The sequence below is a fragment of the Camelus ferus genome, chromosome 7 (assembly GCF_009834535.1).
Source record: "Camelus ferus isolate YT-003-E chromosome 7, BCGSAC_Cfer_1.0, whole genome shotgun sequence".
Lineage (NCBI taxonomy): Eukaryota > Metazoa > Chordata > Mammalia > Artiodactyla > Camelidae > Camelus > Camelus ferus.
Genome location: NC_045702.1, coordinates 60356876 through 60383122, shown reverse-complemented (window position 1 = coordinate 60383122; position 26247 = coordinate 60356876). Strand labels below are relative to the sequence as shown.

The 26247-nt window shown below is 40.0% G+C and overlaps 1 protein-coding gene across 2 annotated transcripts; it reads right to left on the bottom strand.

Moving 5' to 3' along the window:
- Positions 1-558: 558 nt before the first annotated feature.
- On the bottom strand, positions 559-26138 carry PON3 (paraoxonase 3). Of its 2 annotated transcripts, XM_006178527.2 has the most exons (9): positions 25991-26138; positions 24468-24538; positions 17483-17538; positions 12553-12718; positions 7805-7931; positions 4438-4638; positions 3400-3481; positions 3019-3147; positions 559-812 (listed from the first exon to the last, which is right to left on the bottom strand). In XM_006178527.2, the coding sequence occupies exons 1-9, from the start codon at positions 26062-26064 to the stop codon at positions 654-656; spliced, it is 1065 nt and encodes a 354-aa protein (XP_006178589.2). In that variant the 5' UTR covers positions 26065-26138; the 3' UTR covers positions 559-653. The 2 variants fall into 2 exon arrangements, with proteins under 2 accessions (XP_006178589.2, XP_032339871.1); XM_032483980.1 differs by lacking the exon at positions 3019-3147.
- Between the last annotated feature and the right edge of the window lie 109 nt (positions 26139-26247).

Genomic DNA, 26247 nt, shown 5'->3' with positions numbered 1-26247 from the left:
AGAGCCAAGTTGATTACAAAATTTCAGATACAGATTTCACTACAAATAAAAACCTATCACAAAGGATCAGATCAGCCCTGTCCTGCCTTAAAGTAGCTGATGTGGTCTGTCTTTATCAGATTTTCCAGAATAGGATTTCCTGTGTTTTCTGCACTGGGAGAATGCACGTTTAAGGAGGGCTCTGGGCAGTCTCAGGATGCCAATTCTTGCTTTTATCCATGAGCTGGGCACTTGATTGTCAGTTTGTGCCTCATGTAACTGCAGGAAGAGAAGGGGAATTGTAAATATTTGAATGTTAGCTTTTCTCCTGGTCTGGACTGCAGAAGGCTCAGAACATCACATTTGTAGGAAGTTATTTACTAAGGAGCCCTAGGTGAGCTGGACACCTCAGTCATCACAGCTCACACATCTTATTGTAGCAAGAATACTAGGGGTCGTATATTAAAAGAACTGAGCGGTTTGGCTTCTTGTTGGACTGTCATTAACTTGACTTGCAATTAGTTAGACGTTATATAATCTCTCTGCTTCTTTATGTCTACCAATGAGAAAAGCCAGACACATTTTTGTCATTGTCATTTACTTACAGTTCCACTTATCATATAATTAGGGGTTTACTTTTACCAAATGTGTAGATTTTTCAAAATAATGGGTGTCTAGAGTACGCAGTACAGAGCTTTGTGAAATACGGTGCCTATGAGAAGTTTCCCTTGGTACACAGAAGCCACGGAGGAGCCCTGGAGCACAGAGCCATTGTTGGCATACTCCGTGCTTATCTCGGGCTTTTCAGACAAAATATTCCGGATGCGAAGTACCTGTCAAGAAAGGTTATTCATTAGTAGATTATGTGAGCAAACAGCCATCACAGACATTTTCCTTCCCAAGTACTCTAGGACTAATACATTTCTCAGAAGTCAATGAAGCTAAAATCTGTACATCTCCAATCATTTTTTTCTTCTTCTGATGAAAGTGTTAATGTCCTAATGATGCCTAGTCAGTCTAGTGGACTAGTGATCTGACATTAGACAAATTTCTCAACAGCTGGTTTACACAAGTGTGACAGGTGTCTCTGCAGAGAGAGGTAAGACCTGTGGATGCTGTTACCTACCTCTTGACGAAACACTGTTCCTCTCCCTGACCCTTTGACGAGGAGTACAGCGTGGGGAGGGAAACAGGGGACAAAATGATGAGGGTACACCCAGTTAGCCAGCCAACCCAACCCGTAACCAGTAGGACGGTAGCCGTCACAGCTGGAGCCCTCCTTCCCCTTCACATTAGAGAAGCGGCTAGGAAGCCTAAAGAATGCCTACTTTGGAATTCAGTCTGACACATCACTGCCTGGTACTGTTATTGATCCCAGGATTAACACACTTTAGTTTGCTAATCAGTAAACATATAAGCGTTCAGGTTTCCAAACAGCCTGGACAAAGTTCACTCAAACAGGACATGGTAGGAATGAAAGAAAACCAATTAGAAATCCATGAGTCATGAGGTTATACTGACATCTCTTACTAAAATGGAGTTTAGCTGAGTTTTGTTTTTTTTATCTTAAGGAAGATCCTACAACTTTATCTCAGGTTTGTTACATGAAAATACTCAAGCTTGGAACTCATGGAAAAAACATTCGCCTCCACCAACAGTAAAGGGTGTTGGTGATTGTGATGAAAGAAGTCTTATCTGAAATAAATGATTAAATTTGAAAATGGAGACATGAAAAAGAGCCTAAACAATTTTCAAATCATCCTATAGGTCATATGTTCATTCTCTTAAAGCAGATGATGTTATTGGGCATTTGTAGAAAAGTTGTATGTGTCATTTTTGGGGGCACATATCTGAGACAAGAGTACCTTGCTAGCTTAGGGTAACAATTCTTCAGGCTTTAGGCTTGGGTAGGACTTTTATTTCTGTTTATATCTTTTGATTTTTTTTTTTTAACTGAAGAACAGTAATCTTAGAAGCAGAATAACTATATGTTCTACTTTACCCACTGGGCCAATTACCAGGGTAGGATTTGAATCTCAATTTCCCAACTCCTCAAACCTACATTCAAACATTCCATCTTTATTCATACCTGACCTTCTCAATGAAATATCCTGATCTCTGGGTTTACCAAGACCTGCCATCTCCCTGTTCACAGCAATCCTGATCCCTTTTCACTGTTATGCTTTTACTTCCCATAGCACTTCCCACCTTCAAACTTACTTCATAATTTACTTATTTCTTATATGTAATGTTTATTGTCTGTCCCCTACCCTAAGAGCAGGGATCTTTGTATGTTTTGTTTTCTGATATATCCTAAGCATTAGAACAAAGTCTGGCACATTATAAGTGCTCAATAAATATTTGTAAATAAATCTCTCAGAGTATGTGTGCCAAGAATTTATATCTGTATTTAAATTCACTAGAGATTTTTTTATTCTTAAACTTGAAGTGCTGTAGAAATTGCAATGCTTTCCGTCTTTAATGCCATAGAAAACTCAACGGCATATGCTATTGTTTTTAGAAGAGATTTTAAATAACACAAATAACATCTTAAAAATGATACATCCTTCAACACTATCATATATATTAGAACCTGCTGGCAAAAACTAATTTTATTTCGAGATTTCAGTCTTTGAAACCCTTTCATTTGAGCTTCCTATTGGGCAGTGTGAAAGATGGTTAGGGCTCCCCCTTTGCCTAAGGGCCTGCTCAGAGCCTACATCCTTATTGGAAATATCATATGGTAATCTGGGTCAACAGGAATAATCAAGCTCATATTTTCCTATTATTCCCAATAACAAGTATAGCCTTTGCAAGGATGGGATGTGTTGTTTAGCACTGATGTTAAACTGGCACCTGGTGACTTGAAAGGGTCATGGGCTGTTTCTCCCCATCCTGCCCCAAATCTCTACTCTTTCCATTTGTAGAGTTGTTCAGTTCTGGAACATCATATATGACCTGCTAAATTCTCCCAAGTCACCTCAACAATGTTTGTTCTTGTAGCTTTTCCTGTGAGCTCAGAGAATTATAAGAACTTACTTCTGACCCTGGAGGATCCTCAGGGTTATAGCTCAGCAGCTTGTTGGCATTAGGATGGCATCCTGCCAAAATGTCTCCCGTGTCAGGATCAACAGTTAAGTTATCCACTAAGGTGCTCAACTGTATGACCTTCCAACAAAGAGGAAGTAATGAAGACATTGTTTTGACTTTTTTCCCTACCTCCTCCCTCCCACCACCTACTTCTGACTCCTGAAGGTATTTTTAAGGGGCTTTGCTACTGAATTTTAGAAGTGCAAACATAATCTCACCAACATTCTTTTAAAATGGTCATGTTTCCTTCGTTTAAGAAGCACATAGCCAGGCCAAGTTTAGGAGCTAAGATAATAGAACAGGTTGTGTGGGAAGCCAGGGTTCTTTTACCTTCAATTGAGTTAAATCCCAGTTGTCATGTTTTTCCATTACATGAATGTTCTTAGCCAATACATCAGCTACATAGATATACCTTTGAAGTAAATAACATTTACATTTAAGCAAGTAGTTATGAGAGATGACACAAACTTTCATTTTGGAGAAGAGGTATAAAAATTCACGGATAAGTCAAAGTGCCACTGAAATGTTTTTCTAAACCACAGTAAAGGAAGATAATGGAATGGTATTTTTAATACGCTTGAAGTGCTTTAAATAAGCTTTGACTATGAGATATCACCATAAAGTAATGGAATTGGTATTTCTAGATGACATATAAACTCAGTCTCATTACTTAGGAGTCACACTTTATTCTTTAAATTGAATGGAGGCCAGTGGGTAAGTGGACCTCTTATATGGCCAAAAGAGTCTATTCTTCCAAAAACTAGTATCAGATGACCATAAAGCTGAATCACAATCATTTTTAAAAAGAAGAACACTTAGAGTCATTTTCTACAGGAATCATCTCTGTTTATTATCTCCCATTTCCATGTCAATATTCATGGTACTTTTATTTTTAAAAAACCTTTCATTTTAAAACACTGTAAAGAATGTTTCTCATAAAATTTCATGCTGCATAAAATAGTGTTTTCTCATAGAACAGTCTGCTGTACTTACACAATCACAATGCCCAATCTAAGTTGGGTCTCCCCATCTAATGAGAACTTTTGAGTCATTGTATAAGTAAAGTAGTTAAAGACCTTCTAGCCTCATAAGGGGAGATGTACTGTGCATTTTTTCTCCTTTTTAGTCACATAAGGATTTGGAACAAGAACCTCATATCCTTGAGTCCAAATCCGTCATTTCACTGGGGCAGCCTGAAGCGCGAGAGGGCAATGGTTGGCTTAAGATCACATGTTTAGTGTGAACCCTGGCCACATGGGCTCCCTCCACACATCTGTTGATTATTTAAGCCTCAAGAAGTAACCAGTTCTTTAGGGAGTCCAGTAAAATGTCAAGGGAAAAGGGTTGAAAATTTATAAAATAGCTTACTTCTTGTCTGGTGAGACTGTGATCCCATTGGCAGAACTAAATCCTTTGGCCACCACTTTAACCTCTCTTGGACTGTAGAAAAGAACAGAAGTCCAGCAAAGGTCCAGGAACATCTCTAGCTGTGCCAAGAAGAAGTTGGTAAAATAGTGGTCTCTGGTAGCATAGAACTGCTCTGCTCCAAGAACCACAATGTCATTCACACTAAAATGAAAAAAGAGAGAGAGAGAGAAACTTCATAGACTATTAAAAAATCATTAAATCTCAAAGATCAATAAGTTCATCAGTTTGAAACAGTATACACAAATTAGTATGGATTAAAATTTCCGTAGAAAATACATGATTTTTCATTGTCCTGATGGATTTTCTTTTAGTCATTTATTTTCTCACTCCTCCCTTCCACAGAAGTCAGCGAAAATGAACAAATATACAAATAAGCCTCAAATCTAAGTCTGTTGGCTCATAAATGTTAATGATAGTTGTCATGTTGGCCATAGTGCAGCTCACCAACAGTTCTGCATCTCTTCCTTCTTGACTAGGCTTCTCTGTGCCCCTTGAGTTAGGTACAGCCATGTGACTTGCATTGGCCAAGGAAATGAAGTAATGTGTGTGGCTTCCCAGATGGGAGACTTTAAGAGCCAGTACAAGATCCACCATCCTTCCCTCAGCTTTCCACAGTAACCAGCAACTTTTCTGATAATAGATTGTCATCCTTTTAGAGCCCTACATGAGGACAACATAACATTGAGTGCCTGAATCACCTACACTGGATATGCAGCATGAGTGAGAAAATGAAACAAAACTTTGTGGTTTTGAGCCATTAACAATGTGAGGGTTTTTCTTTTCTGTTATTGTAGCATGACCCAGTTCAGCCTGACCTTTATGTTTTCTCTGTGTAGGTGGGACAATGAGTGTTATTCTTTCTTATTTACGTTCTTCAGTACCATTAGAATTTTTAAATGAAGCAAATCTTACTCTGACAACAATTAAAACAGTCATTTCCATTTTGGAAAAGAAAAAAATGGTGACTTGACAAAAAATATTTAAAAAGATTGAACTTTTAAAATTTAACTTAGGAAAGAAAAATTTGGATGAATTAGGAAATACTTTGAGGTTTTGATGTACAATGCCTTTTCCAAGGTCATTAGGCTACTTTTCTTTGCCTAAGGTTCAGCTTAGGCATTCCTCCTTCCAAAAATTATTGCCTGGCGGCATAGATTAAATTAAATTCCCTTATAATTTGTTCCATAGTACCTTGTTCTACCCTCTTGAAATGCCTGGTCAATGTGTATAATCAAGGTACCTCTCAGGGTCCTCTTTAGATCCTCAAAGCCACACCTGCCCTGTTCCAGTGTGCATGGGATCTGGCAGACTTTCCACAATGCAACCTTATAGCACATTAGCTCATGTCTGTTATGGGCCTGTTGCTCCCACTTCCAGGCTTCCATGTCGACATCATAGCACAGGATATCACCAGTTTACCTTGCATCACCAGTTTACTCTGCAGCCAGGTATGTGCAGGAGTTCACACACCTTGAGGCAAACCTTTGACTAATGGGAAATGGGGCTGAGAGATAAACTCTTCTCCCTTTCTTATCTGGGCCAGATTGTCCTGAAATGAGGTTTCTGTTTCTTGTTGGAGGACAATCCCATGATTTCAAGTAGTCAGTTGCACTTAACAATGGCTGGCTTCCTAATGCATTTGCTATAGACTCTCTCCCGTATGAGTTTCCAAGGGCTGCTGTAACAAGCACCACAAACTGGGTGGCTGAAGACAATAGAAATTTATTGTCTCATAGTCCTGGAGGCCAGAAGTCTGAAATCAAATTGTTGATAGAGCCATGCTCCCTCTAGAGGTTCTACGGGTGGATCTGTCCTTGCCTCTTCCAGCTTCTGGTAGCCCCAGGCGTTCTTGGTTTGTAGATGCATCACTCCAGTCTCACTCTCTGTCTTCACATGCGTTCTCTCTGTGTGTCTTCTTACAAGGACAACAGGCCCACCCTGCTCCAATATAACCCCATCTTAACTAATTATATCTGCAATGATCCTATTTCCAAAGAAGGGGTTAAAAGTTCAACTTATCTTTTTGAGGGGACACCATTTAACCCATAACACCCCCAATCCCTGCCTCAAGCTGGTCTCTGCCTTCTGCTTCCTGGGCTGGTGCTCCCTAAGAAGGTAGTTGTGTCTCACTTTTCCCTGGGGCTGTGCTTTCTGAGGAACTCTTCCCATGGGGTCGTGTTACTGCATTTGATCCTCACATCATCAGGCCAGTGAGAGAATCCCCATTTTGCTAAGGAACACTGAAGCACAGGTTAAGTGACTTGTCACCAGTTTCTCAGTCACCCCGTAGCAGTCCTGGTCCCCACTGTGCCTCAGAGCCCAGCACACTGCCTCATGTGGAAAGTCAACAACTTCCACTTCTCCAACTTCTACCTCTGCTTTTGTTGCCCCCAAATTCTGCAGGGAGAAATTCATACGGGTTGTTGAGAAAGACAGCAAAGGAGAGAAGATGGACTTCCTTTCTTTTCTTTCCCTGCTCTTCTCATGGAAAGGTTAACTTCCACTGTTTTAGAACCGGTCTTTCAGCATCAAGTCCATTTTATAAAAGATTCTTTATTGCTTATTATAGGCTTGAAATAGACAACCTAGCCAGTAAACTTAGTTTTCCTCAATACAGTAAGAATGATGTTCATCTCAGTGATTAAGAGCCCAGCTTTGAATTCAGAGGGATCTAGGTTTACACCTTGGTTCTGCCACTTACAAATTATGTAACTTGGCAAGTCACTTAACCCCAAACTGCTCTAAGTCTCTGTTTACTCCGGCCTATTACTACAGGCAGTTGTGAGAATGGAATGGAATTAGGTATTTTGGCACAGTGCCTAGCACATGGTCAGTGCTTAATAAATGTGAATTTTTATATGTGCCTACAGGCCTTTTTTTCAAATTCTACTTTAAAACTTTGATTGAACAAAGGAATGGCCTGCCTGGAGGATGGTTATAACAGCCAGTGGGTATGGCTTTCAGAACACGACCTACCAGGACAACTAAAGGGTGTAGGTGTTTAAAGAACCCAAGAGCAGGAACTGCATTGTTGTGGTAGAGAGGATGGAATTAGAGCTGGGAATCTAATTGAGCACCTTTATGGGATTAAAATGCTTTCAAAAAGTTGGAGACTATAAAGCTATTCAATACCAAATACAGCAATTTCTAGTGAGATGCTGGGCAGTGTCACAATGGGAACCTTTAGAAAGCCTTTGAAAAAAATGCTACAAAACAAAAGTTTAAGAAAGCCTGCTGAACTAAAGAAAACAAAGCTCACCACAGAGGCGTAAAATAAACAGAAGTGCAAAATATTTTAATTCCATACCTTTTCAAAAGTTTGTGTTTTATAGTTTTCAGGTGTACCAGAGAATGCTGCTGTTCCTCAAATTTAAATATCTCCACTGTGGAATCCATGTGGGGATGATTCACAACATAGAGATACACAGTTTGGTCTAAAGTGGAAAAAAGGCATAATTTCCAAGAAGTTTGCTTCTGTTGCAATTATTATTAGACTTAGTGTAGAACTTGGTCATGTCCAAGGATTTTCCTTATACATCTTGCATTTGATCCCCACAACCCATCTGATAAGTAAGTCAGACCAATGCCAGAATCCCCATTTTCTTGAAGAAACTGACACTCAGAAGGTTAATGACTTGTCAGCAATTTCATCACCACCCAGTGGCAGAGCCAAGCCCAGAGGTTTCTGCAATGCCCTCTTCAGTCTCACCTGCACACCCTCGCTAACAGGAAGAAACAGAGCTACAATGGTGCATAAACACGGATGTGGTTTCTCAGGGTGGCCCTTCAGCAAGAGAAGTAGGTACAAGCAAGCAAAGCTTTGCTGAGAATTCTTTTCTGTGGGAATTGCCTACATTGCAACACATGTTCAAGAGTCAGGCCTATGTAAATTCTTCAAAGAACATTTCCCAGCTAGAGTATGAACCCCTGATACAAGTCGACTACCTGAGGTTGCAGTAAAGATATTTAGTTTTTTGTGAACCCAACAGACATGGAATGTAAATATGAATGTAGGAGAAAATAGATTAGCTGATTCTAGGTTTGACCAACCTAAGGAATGCTCACCTCTCTGCTTTCATTCTGGAATGTGAACTGCTGTAAACAGGATTGGGGATAGTACTCTGGCATCTCAGAATACTGTTTCCTGACCTAGTAGGAGCGCTAGGTCAGATGAGCTCTGGAGTTTGAAAGACCCTGACCCCATGCTCCCACTGCAAGGCTTGATCTGCATTTGCCTCCCCGGATGCCCTTCTTGATTGGGTTTCCAGTCATACAATGGTGCAAGCTGGAGCTCTGAGATGTGGGACTCATACGTAGGGCCCCTGAAAACATGCAGGCACCTTTACCCAAACTAAGGAAAAGGACACCCTCACCAACGAATCTGTCTTTTGATCTGACCCAATTCTGTTCCAGGAACTGTCAACTCTTTTCCAGGGACCTGGCAAGCAGAACTGGAGTAGGATTTAGCTCCCAAATGGCCCTTCAACCAGACATTCATGCTGGACACAGCATGAAAAATATACATGCTGCCCTGGCTTTACGCTCTTCTTAAGACCTCTTTTCATGTAAGAGATGCTTGCGGAGAAGACTTGTTCTGTGCCTTCTCATTCATGCCAATTTATGTGTAATGTTTTGGCCTTATGAATTAAATATATAATTAATGGAGATCACTAACAATAAGATGTCAATCATAATATACTCAACTTCTGAAAGCCTGATTATATGCCTGAGGGTTAATTTGTAAACAGATCCCATCTCAAAACCAAAAACAAACAAACAAAAACCCCAAAACAATCCTCAACGCCTCTATCCCCTTCTCCCCAACAGACTCTACCTCTAACACCATCCCATGCAATAAAATAGCTCCAGGTTAATCTGATCACTCATTACACTCTCTCCAATAGAGCATGATAAGTCTAGTTGGATGTCAGGCAAAAAGGTGGTGACTAAAATTATTTAAACAGAGCCAGGAGCACAAATTTCACCTGAGTAAAGGACGTAGGATTAGAAGTAAGACAACTTGGGTTCTATTTCTAGTGCCATTTCCTAATGATAGAAATGAAGTCACATTGCACCACATTTCTCTGAACTCCATTTCACCATCTATAAAACTGAGTATTAATATCTGCCCTGCCTGTCTTGTAGCGTTCATTCATTCATTTATTTAACACATGTTCATAGAGCCCCTAATTTGCAGCAAATACTGTTCCAGACTCTTAGAATCCAACAATAAACAAGTCACATTGTTCTAGAGAATAAAACAGAGAGAAAATAATTAGTAAATAAGAGTAAATGGTAGTGGGGAGACATGCCTTCTTCATGGAGTTGCATGCACTTGAAAAGTGACAGTTAAGCTTGGATCTAGAGATGAGAAGGAGTTCTCTATAGGGCAACAGTGGGAGAGGGAAAGAAGGTTGTTATCTTTTGACATTAATAAAAAGCATTAATTACCATTTTGATGAGTGCTGAAAGAAAAGTATATTGGAAGAAATATAACAAGGTTCACATCCTGAAATGAGATGGTGGGAAGACTTCTCTGAGAGGTGACATTTAAGCTGAGGTCTGAATGATAAGGAAGAAGAAGCCAGAAGTTCCAGGCAGAGGGAACACAGATGCAAAGGCCCTGAGGCATGTAGCATTATATAAGGCCAAAGGAAATCCAGTGTGGCTGGTTCAGAGAGTCAGGCAGACAATGGTGTCCAGTGAGGCTGGTGAGAGTACCCAGATGCCAGAAGGTGTGGGGAGGGTAGCGCCTAGGAAGTCAGGCCACTCTGGAGATTTAGGGTTTATCTTCAGAGTAATAGGAACAATACGGATAATTTTTAGAAGGGAGTGACATGATCAGATTTACATAAAAAAATCAGGCTTGCTTATTAAAATGGATTGGTGGTGTAAGAGGGAAAGAGCACTGTAGAATCCAGGAAAGACACACTGGGGACTTGGAGTGGATGGTACAGTGAGGATGGAGCAAGATGATGAGCTTAGAGATATATTTGAGGGGTAAATTGGACAGAACATTGTAACTAGTTGACTGAATGGGGCGAGGAGAGAGGGAGAGTCAAGGCTGGGCCCAGGGTTTTATTCTGAGGAATAAATAAATTACATATGAAAATGCTTTGTAAATTGTAAAGCAATACAAAACTGTTAGGTACTATTATCTTTTAAAGAAGGGCTTGCTAAGCAAATAAACAGCATATATTAGATTCCAGGAGAATATTTAACCTACTTAGTAAAATAGTATTCAAGCATTTTGAAAAGTATCCACTTATTTAAAAGTAAAGAAGCCTGTGTTGGTGCAGACCAAAGGAATTAAACACAGATTGACTGGATAAGTAGATTGAAATAATTATTAATCATTCCTTTTTTCATTGAAATCACTCTGCAAATTTATACTCAACAATGCATGGTAACTTTGCTGTGTATTTGGAAGAATTAAAACACCATTTCTTTAAAAATTCTTTAAAAATTTCTTTAAAAATTTCTTTAACAATTCTAAATTGCAACACTTCCATTTGGCCTTCCCTTCATGGAGCTACTATTAGTGAGGTTTCACTGTTCTTATTTCTGCATGATCTATGGACCCACGAATATTTAAAAATTAAGTTTAGCCTGAAATGATAAACTATAAAGTAAAAAATAATATTGGAAAAAATGTAAAGCATATACAATGTATTAATAACTGTTTTTGTTTTTTATAACAGCTTTTTTGAGATATTTCACTTGCCATTAAACTCACACTTTAAAAATGTACAATTTAGGGGGTTTTAGTGTATTCACAGAGCTGTGCAACCATAACCACTATCTAGTTCCAGAACATTTCCACCACCCCGAAAAGAAACCCCATATCCATCAGCCACCACTCCCCATTCCCCACTCCCCAAGTCCCTGCCAACCACTAATCTACTTTTTGTCTCTATAAATTTGCCTAATCTAGACACTAAACAAAAATGTAATCATACAAAATGTGGCCATAGTGACTGAATTCTTTCACTTAGGATAATGTTTTCAAGGTTCACCCATGTTCATCCGTCTAGCACACATCAGTACTTCATTTCTTTTTATTGCTGAACAACGTTCCACTGTATAAACTTACCACCTTTTGTTTATGCGTTCATCATTTCATGGGAGTCTGGATTATTTTCACCTTTTGGTTATTAGGAGCGCTGCTATGAACACTGGTGTGTAAGTTTTTGCATGGACCTATAGTTTCAGTTCTCTTGGATACACACCAAGGAGTAGAATTTCTGCATCATACAGTAACTCTATATTTAACATTTGGAGGAACTACCATACTGCTTTCAAAAGTGTCTGCACCCAATCCTACCAGCAAAGTGTGAGAATGCCAATTTCTCTACATCTTTGCCAACATTTTTTATTGTCTGTTTTTTTTTTTATTACAGCTACCCTAGTGTGTGTGAAGTAGTAACTTGTGATGGTTTTTATTTGCATTTCCCTAATCAAACCAAAGATATTCAGTATCTTTTCATGTATTTATAGGCAATTTGCATATCTCTTTGGAAAGATGTCTACTAGGATCCTTTGTCCATTTTTTAATTGGGTTATTGGTATTTTTGTTGTTCAGCTGTAAGAATTATTTATATATTCTGGATACAAGCCTCTTATCAGATATCGGATTTGCAAATATTGTCTCTTATTGTTTGGGTTTTTTCACATTCTTGATGGTGTCTTTTGAAGTTTTTAATTTTGATGGATGTTTATCTATTGCTTTCTTTTATGTTGTTTTTTAATGTCACATGATTATTTTCAAAGAGCCTTTAGTTCATATGTTAGATTTCTGAGAACAATATTTAAACTGGTTTTGATGGTCAAATGAGAAGAAAGGTGGGTAGGAGAAAAAGGGTGTGACCACAGTCTAGTCTCCTTTCTTTAAATGTGATTTTAAAAAATGTTTTGATACACATTTATTATCTTACAAATATACATCCTTAGGGTAAAATAGCATCTTCCCTCATTTCACATACATGTTGAGTAGTTGAGGATGAGTCATTTGTATTTCTGTCATTTCCCCCTTATTCTTAAGCATTCAAGCTTTACCTTTGTCGATGAAAGTACTGATTCCATGTGGATTAAATGATGCTCTGTCAAACCCATCACTGATGTTTAGTGACTGGACCCTTGGGTTTTGCTCATTGAGATCCATCAAGAAGATTTGTCCTGGCTCATCTGGTGCAAAGTCTGGCATACCTGGATATTTTAATCCCTTTTAAAAATAGAGAATAAGGATGCACATATATAATATCAAAACAAAGTTTCATATGAAAGCTAAAATCTCAAGGCCTAACAGAAATGTTTAAAGCTCTAAATTTCTTTTGGATTTGGGGGATTTTTCACTCTATTGGGTTCTGTCAGGAGGGATTACCAATGCGATCTGAGCCATTGGAATGAGAATGGGAATACGGGATGATCCTATATTCAACTTTTAATATAGAGAGAAGGGGCTAAGCCAAAAAAAAGACTAAGCTGTGTGACTTTGTTGGCGTCCCTTGGCCTGCCTGTGCTTCCAGTTCCTCATTTATAAAATGAGGAAGTTAAAATATGTGATTGCTCAGATTCTTTCTAGTCCTGATATTCTATAAGTAACCTTCCTCAAAGCAGAGAGAGGGGTACATAGTTCCATTGCATTCTCCCACTCTTACATCCATTATATTATGTAGTGACAAAGAGCAGAATCAGCTAAGAATTAACATAGTGGAACCAGTTTCATAGAGTTGACTATTTCTGACCTATTTTGTTTCTATAGATATGTCTGAAGATTTGGATGTGAATCCTTTTCTCCAAATATTGCAAAAAGTTCATTCCAGTATAACTTGGAGAGTGGCTCTTTCTATTGCAAGGACCAAGTGTTTATCAACCAATAACAGGCATGCTGCACGTACTGGGTCTTGGCTGCATCCCAGGTCACTGTGTCAAAACTTGGGGTCGGTTTACTTTACACCAGTTACAAAACTCAGCCCACTTCCTCTCTGTATCCATTTCCCATCACTCAGTATCAACAACCTTGCGTCTTTTCTTATATCCCCATTTCCATTTATAATCAATTTAAATTCTCTCTTTATCTTCCTCCGTCTTCCTTCTTCCTACTCTACCTTCTCCCTGTCTCCCCCCTCCCCTTTCTTTCTTATAAACACACACATACACACTTATAATTATACTATCCTTGGCCCTTCCACTGCCTACCCCTGAGGGAGTCAATTTTCAGTTTCAAACAACCCCACCTATATCGGCAAGCTTTTCTTAGAACAGTTCTTCTATGCCTAAATCTTATGGGAAAACTCACTTTCCCATAGACAGCAGGGGCACCGATGAAACTCATCCAAGGAAGAGCTATTCCCTTTTCTTGAGCCACCACAGCTAGAGGAGAGACCCTCATGCCCTGAGACACAAACATCTGCCAGACCTTGAATCTGCCATCATAAGTCAAGAGCCCGTCTTCTAAGGACACTGAACTCTTCACTTACTGCTTCCTTATCAAATTCCCTGGAAAGTCCCTTAGGCCTGTTCTAGCTCTTATGTAGGGCTAGTCTAAAATCAGTTTGAAAAACACTGCAAAGTTATCCTCCCAACTTCAACAACTCAATACCATTTGTCAATATCTGTGTTCATTCTAACAGGTAATCTATTGCATATCTCCAAGTATCTATTCTAAATTTATTTCATTATCTGCCAGAGCCCACACCATCGTCCTCTATTCTCAATGGATAACTTCACCTCCTGTTTCTCTGGAGAAAAACCCCACACCATTCAACATGAATTTCCTCTTATTGATTCTTCAGTTTTATCAATGCTCTTCCTTTCTCCATCTTTTCTTAAGGGAAGGGTATCCTTCTTCTGTTCTTAAGTTGACTCCAACACTAGTTTATTTGGTTCCCTGTTCCCTAGGGCCTATCTTTAGAAATCATATCCTCTTTCACTTGCTTTACCACTCATTCTTCATAAATGCCCTCTTCTTTTGCCTGAAAAAGTGCTCATTTCTCCTTCCTTGCTACAAATCTTCTCCAACTTTACTACTTCTTCAACCAGGCATTTTTCTCACCTTCCCTTAACTGTCAAATTTCTTAGAAACATCACTTGACCCGTTGTCTGATTTGAATTGCTCCAACTCTTAATTCCCTGGAGCCAGTATTCTACCAGTTTATAGAAATGCCTCCATTAAAGGTCATATCATTGGCCTCCAAAATGTCTCACTTGATAACCCTTCTACATTTCCTTATTTGTATCTGTGTGGCATTTGACACTACGATAGAAGATTTTTTCTTGTCAAAAAGTTAGAAAGTAGGATTTCCAGAAAGAATTCCTGCTTCTCTTCATGAGTTTTCCTCCTTTTGTCCTCATCCATCCTTCTTTCCTTCTCATTCTATACTCTTTCCTTATACATCTTATTCATAAAGTTTCAGGTATTTCTTCAATACCAGTAATTTTCAAATCTGCACATTTTCCTGGAACCTCTCTCTGGAGCCCTAGCTTGCATCTCGGGTTCTTCCTAAGGGCAGCTCACAACCAAATGGTCAAAACTGAAATCAACATTCTCTCCTCAAATCTTTGCTTCTTCTCAGTTAAGGGAATCCTGCTCTCCATAATATCAGGCCATAAAATTCACTCTCCAAGTCTACCCTTTCCTCTACAGTCAATCTGTCATCAAGCCTTGTGGCACAGATAATGGCAGCACAGGTTAAAAAAAAAAGTCAGAGACATCTAATCCTTCTCTTTTTCATCTGAGGAAAATCTCCCCTTTTCACGTGAGGAAAATTAGGCTCAGAGAAGCGAATTGTCTAAATAACTCAGACCACTAATTGTACAGCCTCTTTCTGCCACACCATAAAGACAGACTTCACAGTAGAGAATATTGCTCAGGAAGGCAGCTCAAGGCAGGACCCCACAGCAAGTACCTCGGGGGCTTGGGGGAATGTGAGGGCAGGTGATGTAGAAATGGAAATGATTTGATAGGGAACTCAGGGTGGGGCATGGCAGACAAACCTGGCCTACATTATGTGTCATGATGAATGAAATTCTTCTAAGGAATGGCTTCATACTCACCTGGTTTTCTGTTTAAGGTAGTGAGTAAAAATCTGGGGCAAGTGATTGCAAGCAATTCTTTTGATACCATTCACCACTGAAAATCACCCAGAAGTGCAGGCATCTCATTTCCACCAATAGACTACAAGTATGTGTGGACAGGCTCTGAATTCCCCCCACTGCCCTCATTCACCAGTACATACACTCAGTAAATAGTCAAGCACCTGTGTATGTCAGGTAGTGTGTTAGGTGCTAAGTGTGGCAACAAACACGCCAAAGTCCTAGTCTCAAAAGGACTGAAATCCAGGGAGGCAGCAAGCGCATCAGACATAGTGTGGCATCTAAGAGCCTAAGCACAGGGAATGTAAGGGACCAGAGAAGAGCCACCTCGCCCAGAAAGAGAATGTTAGAGATTTTCCTGAGGAATTTGAGTGCCACCACAGCGAGCTCTCATAGAGAACTAGGAGTTACATGTGAAGAGTAATCTTGCAGCAAAGAGCATGCCAAGTTCCAAAGTAAGGACGCAAATAGCCTGCTTGCACCACTAAATAGACTAAAAATATCTCTTGCACAGAATTACTTTCTAAATCAGCAGCTTCCAAACATGTTCTAGGATGGCAAGAACCAAGAACAAGGACTTGAATTTATCACAGTACAGAAAGATTAAAAACAAGCAAAGAATATTATCCTTATTCTATAAGGATGAGTTGTTTATTATTTTACAAGAAGAGCTAACATTTCTCATGGAATTATTTGTGATAAAAATCTCTACTTTCTGTATAGCAAGACTTCAGAACATTTAGTTCTAGTGAAAATAGAAAAGAAACATATAGTAGGAACTACAAATATTATTTCCTAATGGCAAAGAAATCTCCTAGCTATAAGTAATTCTTTTTAAAGGTCTATTTGGCATAACATTGAAAATCTAAATTGACAATAGATAATTTAAGCCAATGAAGAAAAAGGTTTCTAGACAGCTTTGTTTTACTTTTGGTTTTGGAGGAAAACTAAAGAAATAAAATTCCTCCCACCCACCCCCACATATACCACCACCAGCAGCAATTTAAGATCCAAATGAGACCCTGATTATACTTAAGAATTTAGAAATGAGGGCTATTAAGGATTATTTTATGTGCCCCCTTTTTGGCCAAAAAGATACAGATTTTTGAAATTTATGTTATTTGGTAGTATTTTATTGGCCAAAATGGAATATTAAAATACTCAACTCCAGTGATCAGAATTCACATTGGAAATGCAGTCAATCTAGTTTTTTTCAAAATCCTAGGTTCCATTCCAAACTGCAGTTCATTTAATAAGTACACGATAATTTTCAACATCTTCACAACATATACATTTTAATTTATTGACATTCAGTCCTTGCCTAGCTTCCTGATCATCTCAAACCTGTGAAGGTGGTATTGGTAATAAAATGTCAGTTTCCCCCTACTTCTCTTTGAAAGAGCTTCTCTTTGAACAGCAAGGAACCCAAGATGGAAAATGCTCATGGTTCTGAATTGAGTACCATGGTTAACATTTCAATCCACAAACATTTACTGAGCCCCAAACACAGGCAGGCCTGAAGAGAGGAATGCTAGTTAGTGAGAAGATGAAGGCCCAGCCAGTAGGGCAGTGATGAGGGCAGCCAACAGCAGAGCAGATCTGGAGCCTAGTCTAGGAATCGAATGGAATTCAATATCCATTTATTGAGACCCTACTGGGCATGTAACTGCTGACAGGGAGCTAGCTGCCCACCATGGGGCAGGCAAGCCTGGGCATTCCTGTGGTGTCCTAATTAGCCCTCCGGAGTTCTTTTTGGCTTTTTCAGTTGACTGGTTTACCCATGGGTGGGATGAGTGTTTAGGGGTCCATCTGGCAGCTCTAGTTGGCAGCATTAATGTGCAGTCTATACAGCTATTGATGTGAGCATCTGAGGGGCATGGAAAATACTCACAGTGGAGATAAAAGCCAGCCCACTAGGAAGAATGTCAATATCTTCAGCACCATTTTCTGCAAAAGAAGTGAAGGATCAGAAAGATGCATGTATGAAGGCTTAAAAAAAGTAAATCTCACACACAGTCAAGATTTTGAACTTCTTTTGGAAACTACCTTAACTTTTTCAACTATTTACTTGGGAAACTATATTAACTGTCAGGAATCCCACAGGCATGCTACTCTACAGTAAAACCTGAGCCAGACACCTGAAATACTAAATTCTCTTTTTAGAAGTCCATTTTCAGGAGACAAAGGCAAATGACTATAAAATAACGTCATATACTAGATTTATTCTTTAAATAACAACCCCTAGGGCACGTCCTGAGGGATTCAGCCTTACTTCCCACAGAAGATTGATATACAGACCAAGTGATAACATTTGTAAAGTCATCATTGTGAAGGTCTCTTAAAGGCCTGTCTGCCAAGCATTTCTCTCCTCCAACTTGTTCAGGCCTACAAAAATCTATTATTCTTCAATCAAATTGGGAAATTACTAATTGTTCTCTGTTATAAAAGCAGTAGGTCTTAGGATGAACTATTGAATATAAATGAATTTGAAAGATTTTAGTCAGATCTCTTTCTCATTGAGGGCTGGCTGTGAGCATTTTTCTATGGAAAGAAGCATATCAGAAAGGACTGAGAACAGGATGAAACAGGGGATCGCATGGTTCCCAGTAGAGAGATAGACCCACATGTGGTGTGGTCCCAAGCAGGCAGCACTGAGGGTGAAGGCAACTGTGGCCAACTGTAATTTACAAATATGGTAGGAACATTATGGATCAAAGCCACATGCTTTTGTTAAAATGTGATGTTCATACTTTTCCATCAAGAGTTGAGGTCTGTATTCTCTCCTCCTGAACCTGGCTGGACATTTGTGACTGCGTTGACAAAGAGAATGAAGTGGAAGTGATAACACCTGACATACAAAGTAAAGTCATAACCAAATCTCCCATTGCTCTCTCCTCTCTCTCTCAAGACATGTACCTTGGGATCCCTGAACCTAAATGCAAGAAGTCTGGCTACTTTGAAGCTGCAGAGGAGAAACTATGGAGATACAAGGTAGAGAACGATCGTGGAAGAGTCTCAGACGACTTCAGTTCCCAGCCTTTTAAGTCACCTTAGTGGATGCAAATGGAACAGAGATGAGCTGCCTGTGTCCACAGAGTCCTGCCAGAACTGCAAACTCATTGGCAAAATAACTGTTGTCATTTTAAGTTACTAAGTTTTGAGGTGGCTTGTTGCAGAGCTACAGTAAATGGAACACATGGAAAATGGTTACCTGGGGTGATGGGTTACTAGTATGTCAAAGGCAATCAAGGGAGGATAGAGAAGAACAGGTGAAAGAACAGTAGAACAAAGCCAAAGAAAAGACAAATTTGAGTCAATGGAATAATAAGCAACAGGCACTGAAAACAGGACAGAGGACAGAGAAAGATTTAATCACATTCACTACACTGAAATTTGAAACGAATCCCTAACTAGTTACCTGAAAATTAAATTAATCAGAGCTTTCTATTTTCTAAGCATTCCAGCTAATCAAGATTTACCTATATATGGTATTTTGATGGCCTGAAAGATTTAGTGCTTTTTCTACCATAGACATTGGGAGAATCCAGCAAATTGAATAAAGCAATTTAAAAAATCATATTGAATATGGGTGGTTAAGTTTTTTGAAAAAATTTTTTCTCTCACTTTTTTCTCTGAACACCCTTTCTTGGTTTCCTTTTGCCCTAATCTCCTTCCCACCTCTATCCTGGATGTGGCTACTCCCCAGGCTCCACCTGACCTTGGCTGTTTCTCATGGCAAAGAACCCATTCTCCCTGCATAATCCACACTAGTGCCATGCCTTCAGCTTCCACCCACATGCCCTTGACTCTCCCATCTCTAAATCAAGCCCAAATTTTTCTCCCAATTTCTAGACCCCTGTATTCACCTGTATATGGGACACTTCTACCTGGCTTTTTCATTTCTCATGTTTGACATGTCTCAAACTGATCTGGAAATTTCTCTCTTAAATCTCCATTTTCTACATTTCTATTTCAATGGATGGCACTTCCATCCCCCAAGTACCCAAAGTAGGAACCTTGGAGTTATCTTTGATGCTTTTCTTTTCCTTACTCCTCAAATCCAATTGATCCTGAGTCTTTCAAACTCTAGAACTCTCTCCTGGATTTCTAGAATAGCTTCCTAATAGGTCAACTTTGTTCCACTACATTCTCTGCACTGCTGACAGTCATCTTTTTAAAATGGAAAGTTGACCTTATTATGCCCCTGCTTATCACCCTTGAAAGGTCCTCTAGGGCTGGCAGTATAAATCCCAAGCTCCTTGGCCTAGATCCCAAATTCTCCACATCTTGGCTCCAGCCTCAATTCAAGTCTTATGGCTCCCACTCTTCACTCTTCATTCCAGGTGTGCAGCAGTTCCTGAAATGTGCCAGACTTATTCACCTGCATGCCGGAGCACATGCTGTTACCCAGCTTCTTGGCAACCCACGACTTTCCCACACCACCCTCACCTCCGCTTGGCTGAGTATCATGGGCTCTTAGAGGTGACTTGGGTGCTACCCTCTCACTCTTCTCAATCTCTCTTGGTTCCAGTACCCATTTTATGTACTAATATGGTCACCTGTGACTCCCTCCACTGTGATGTTTTCCACACTTGGACTGCAACCTTCTGTTCATTTGTTCATTTCCTACTAGAAAGTAAAGTTCCTGGGAACAAGGATCAGGTTTTATTCAGTATAGTATCCTTGCACACAATATATTACCTGCCTTTTCACTGTAGAATCTTTCAATAAAAGCTGGTTGGCTGACTAAAAAAGATAAACTGCTTTAGTTTCTGGAAGTTTGTCTTGTCTTGAGGTTATAGTATTAACAAGTGACTGTTATCTTTTCTTTTCTTTCTTTCTTTCTCTCTCTCTATCTCTTTGGACTGAAGTATATAGTCAGTTATAACATGTCAATTTCTGGTGTACAGCATAAAGTCCCAGTCACGCATATCCATACACATATTCATTTTCCTATTCTTTTTCATTAAAGGTCATTACAAGATATTGAATATAGTTCCCTGTGCTATATAGAAGAAATATGTTTTTTAATCTATTTTTATATATGTGGTGCAAATCTCAAACTCCTAAATTTATCCCTTCCCACCTCCTTTCCCCTGGTAACTATAAGATTGTTTACTATGTCTGCGAGTCTGTTTCTATTTTGTAGATGAGTTCATTAGTGTCCTCTTTTTTTTCTTTTATTAGATTCTACCTATGACTGATATCATATGGTATTTTTCTTTCTCTTTCTGGCTTACGTCACTTAGAATGATGATCTCTAGGTCCATTCATATTGCTGCAAATGGCATTGTTTTATTCTTTGTTATGGCTGAGTAGTATTCCATTGTATAAATATACCACATCTTCTTTATCCAGTCATCTGTTGATGGGCATTTAGGTTGCTTCCATGTCTTGGGTATTATATACAGTGCTGCTATGAACATTGGGGTGCATGTATCTTTTCGAAATAGAGTTCCCTCTAGATATATGCCCAGGAGTGAGATTGAGTGTTAATTTCTGAGTAGAAGATATCCTGAGTTGTATGCTCTCTGGTTTGGTTCTCTTATCTTCCAAAAACCATCTCACATATCTCCTATGACAGCATTAACCTACTTCAGCAGTTCACCTGCAACAGGAATGGGCACTTTCCAGAGATGCTATGCTTGTCTTTATTAACTTGCTTCATCTAGAGCATAGGGAAGCTGGGGTTTTGCACTCAGATGTGGAAGAGAATTACCAGCTGATATACATTATTCCTGACCCTCCTTTCCCTCCCCTCCCCCACCTACACTGCATCTGCATGATAACCCAGTGCATCTCAGCAACAATGGCACTAGTGGGAATAAGAGTCCCCAGGACACTGTCCCCTGAGTCCTCTCACATACTCATTAACCTGTGCACAGCTAACAGTAAAACCCCACTGCTAAGTCTAAAATCAGTCTTACAAATAGGTAGCTACTGCCTTTTAGTCTCTCAACCCTATTACTTGTCATAACTTCATTTCTTTGGCCTCCGATCATTGTTTACAGACATCCTGAGAAAGGGTCACACCAAAACATTACTAACAATTAATATTATCTTCATTTCACATCTTGGAGAGTAGGTTCTGACAGCCAGCTAAAAGCCAAATGGAAACTACCATGGAACAGAAACATATCCTGGAGACACGGGAAGCTACTGGAGGGGAAAAGGGATGCATGGGAAAATAGGAAGAATCCCATACAATGGCTATCTGTATACTTGATAATCCTGCCAAGGGCAAGCTAACAAAGCTATTCATATTTCAAGTGCATCTTTGATTAGCCAAATACTTCCTGGTTAAGACAATCACTGACCCTCAATGCCTTGGAAAAAAGATAAACTTCACACAAAAAGGTCTTGGAAATACGATTTCTGAAGGTTAGAATTATTTCACTTTTCAACCTTTCTTCCCAGAAAGAATACTAGGGAAGGAAAACAACAAGAGGAAGAGTCTGTTTTGCCAACAAAATTAACCACAAAATTCTAGGTCTTGAAGGAAGCGCAAATCAGATTTTTTTCCCCAGCTCTATTACTGCCTACCATAGCCTGCCTACAATCCTTTAGTGTTGTCCATTCCTTCCTGAAGCTGTTCACTCTTGAATAGTTAAGTTTGGAGAGTATTATCACATTAGTGAGCTTTATTTAAATATCCAGCCTGCCTTATCTTGGTCAACCTTATTTATTAATATTTCATGTTTTTCGCATCTCAGATTTTCTGTTTTCTGCTGCCATCACACTTTCCTGAAGTTGTGTAATCAAAATGTGCTGTCAGTAGATAAACAAGGCCATGTTACGTAACACAGAGTACAAAGGCGTGGAAGAAAACCACCCTGACTCATAATCTAGGCACATCACCGTCTAGTTCTGGACCACTGGGCAGGTAACTTCACTCTTTTGAGTATCAGTTTCTTAATCTTCAACGACAGATGGCTGCACCCACCTTACAGGGCGGCTGTGTGGTTGACATAAATGTTTGCAGAGGACTCAGCAGAATGCTCATAGATGCTAGGCCCTTGATAAGGCAGTATTATTATTTTTAGATGTAAATCAATATTGTTTTATTGACAAATGAGCCATGATCATTCCATTTGTTTAGTTCTGTCTATATAAAATGTGCATATGCCAATAGACGTGGTGGTTTTTTTTTTCTGCTCTGGTTTTAACTTCTTGAGTCTAATTATCCATCTAAATTACTTGGCAGGCTCTTATCTTTTGAAAGAGGTAGGTGTGTTCAACATGAATATTACTCCACAAGAGGGTAAATAAATGAGTGAATGTCATACTTCCTTATTTTCTAAAACAAATTAAATCTGACCCTGAGTCTACATTCCACTAAACTAGAGGGAAATTCAATCTGAATCCTTATGGGGGTCTCTCTGTCAGGGTTCTGCAAAGATCATAGGTGGTGGATTTCAAAACTAAGCAGAATATTTGGGGAAGCCCATCTGGCCTTTATTCTGCACTAGTCACCACTGAACTACTCACTGCCAAGCCCACATGGTCCCTTAATTTAGAACATTCTGCCTCTTCCATGCCCTGCGTGCGTGCACATGACCTTTGCTCAGGCTGTGACACACACACACCAAGGATCCAGCCTCCCAAAAGATACCTTGTCGCACTCCTTTGTGGGTCTTGCTCCTCCCCCAGAATGGGGCAAGGGTCCCTGTTATTCAAAAAAATCCACATATTCTTCTCCCATCCCCATCAGAATCCCTTGAAGGAGCTCAGGTTTTTGAAACCCAGAGTCAGGAAGGAGTCTGTCCTCAGTTCCTTTTGCTTCCTAGCCCCCAGCATTGACCTTGTCTAAGACTGGGGAGCACAGGGCTGGGCTACTTCTCTTTCCTTTTTTTGAAACTGAGAGGGAAAAAAAGAAAAAAACTACAATCAAAAGGGCTCTTATTTTTTTCTGATATATATATATACATATATATGTGTAACAGAATATATACACATATATACGTATCACATATATATATACATTATCAGGAAAATACATATATTAGTAACATATCTTAGTTATATATTATATATCATTTATATCACAATGAACTATGCTGCCATCCTGTCACAAACTGAAATAAATCACAGTCTTTGACCCTAGGAGGTTTACAATCTGACTGTGAGAGAAAGTGAGAATATTGCATGTGGTAGGTGTCACAAGTGAATCAGAGTGTCACGCGAGTTCAGAGGTCGGAGAGGAATTTCCAGCTGATATCAGCAAGTAGAGATGAAGAAATCAGTGGAGGTGATTTCATGAGCAAAGGTGAGAAAATGAAAGAACAAGTTTCCAGAACAGTGAACAGAATCTAGCTAGAATCTTTTTTTCTAGTACTATCGTCAGGGAGAGTGGAAGGTTTGGTGCCAGAATAAGCAGTCTCGGAAGTAAGAGGTCAGACGGGATCAGCCCCATGTTGGGGGCCTGGGGAGGCCAACACGTCTCACCTGAAACAGTGAGGGACAAGGGGAAAGCAAATGGTTCCTACATTTTGAACTGAGTCTCTTTGAGAATGTGGGTACCATGCTTAGGAAAAGTCTAGAAGAAGAGCTGGTTATGGGTGGGGATCTAAGGGAAGTGTAAAGAAGATTTCAGACTGGAAAAGAAGGCCTGCAGTTTGAGAGATTAGAGATCCAGCTATGGATTTTCGATTAACTAAAAAAAATACATCCCAGGAGGTTGTGAGAGTCTTGAGAATAAGAGCCAAGTCATAGTCCTCTTAGTGTTTGCAGATCAATTTTGAAGGAAGTGACAGTTGTGTAAAGCTGATGAGGCTGAAGCCCCAGTCAGAGGGTATAAGGAGTAGAAATGAATTAAATTAGCTGTCAGCCCCAGTCAGGGGGATGCTGACCAAGAAACTGTACTGTCACATACATACCAAGTCCCTCAATAAGGTGGCAGTTCTGGGGTTCTACTGGCTCCACTTCTCGATATGCATTAATTCTTTGTCTGTAGAAGACAAAAACACTGGAGGTCAACACACAACATCCAAAACCAAAGTCTAAATGTGGTCTTTAATCACCTTCATATTCATTAATTCTGTTTCTCATCATTTATGGATGATATGATAAATAAGTAGGGATCCCATTTTACTTACATTTATTTATATAATGTGGACATTGTGGGCAATGTGCCTATTTTATTTATTTAATAATAAATATCATTAATTTAAATGCACAAAATAATATTATTTAATATGCTAAAGTATTGTCTATTATAAATCTGCACTTCCCCTTAACCCCCTATAGTCTTGCCTTTTGACCCCCGCCCACAACTGCTTTCCTCAAATTTAACAGGGTCTCCTATTAGGTAAATGCTGTAGCTTTTACTTTAACTTTATTATTTTAAAAAAATTGTACGCTAATTTACTTTGTAAGTATGTAAATTCATTAAACTGACCACAATTTAAACAATTTGCCAAATTATTTTTGAATATAGTGTTCTTGTTTCCACAGTGAAACATACTACTAAATACCAGGGGCAATTTTACATTTTTATTAAACTATATTCAGGAAGACTCTACACTTAGAGTTATCTTATTGTCACTTTAAAAAAAAATACTCCTTAGATCTGGTTTATAGTTATTATTGTTTTATGATTCTGTCATTTGGGTGCACTGGGAGAAAGTGTAGCAATAAACTTTGTCAAGCTGAACTAGAAAGTATTATCAAAAGGCACCAGGATCATGCGTAGATTCTAGACGTGAACTCGGGGGAGATCAGCTTCTGCTTAGAGAAATAAATAAAAACTCAGACAACTGAAGGGCAAGCAGGGACCAATAGATCCACTCAGAAATGCATACCATCACCTAACATGTCTTCTTACCAGCCCAGTATTGACTTTTCCCGAGATTATTTCTGGGATGGCTATTACCCCCAGATCTTCCACTTCAAAAGGTCAGGTCAGGTACCTACAAAATGCCAGCTACCCCCTGCAGGTTTCAGCTCCTTTCCCTGCTGTTCGGCTAACTCTTTTAATGTGCCGAGTTCCGTCCGTAACCCAGTACTCCTCAACGTTGAACTGACTGACCTTGGGCAGCCTCTGGGTCAGCAATAAACATCCAGCCCGGTAGCCTGGTCCCCTCCCCCAAGTCCAGGGCTTCCAACAGAGTTAGTTTGTTCAGGAGCAGAATGCTGAGGGCGACCTGGGGGAAGTGGGTGGGGGGCAAGACTTTCAGAAAATAAACCATTTCTGCCCCACCATCTTAGGCAAGGCAAGAAGTCAGCTCACCTTCCACATCCCTTTGCTTCTTTAAAGATAGTTTGCTAGGTGGAGCTGAGGAGAGGGGTCCCCAGACTGCTCGCTCCCACCGGGCTAGGAAGGCGGCGCGGGACAGCCCTTAACCCAACTTGGAAGAAGAGAGAAAGAGCCGAGGACGCTCCCCAAAAGATGCCAACTCACCTAAACGCCACTAACCTCTCCCCTATTAGTGCCAGGCCGGCGCCCAGCAGGGTCAGCACCACCAGCTTCCCCATGGTCTCCGGCCCTGTGGCGAAAGCGGGTGCGGAGCGCTGAGGCGGCGCGGCGGCCAGGCGGCCAGCCCCGCCCCTGACAGAGCTCGCCCCGCCCCCGCCTGCCCCGGGCCGAGCTGAGGTGGCGCTCGCGCCGTCCCGCGCCGTCCCGCCCCGCCCCGCCCCGCCGCCGCCCCCGGCTCGAAG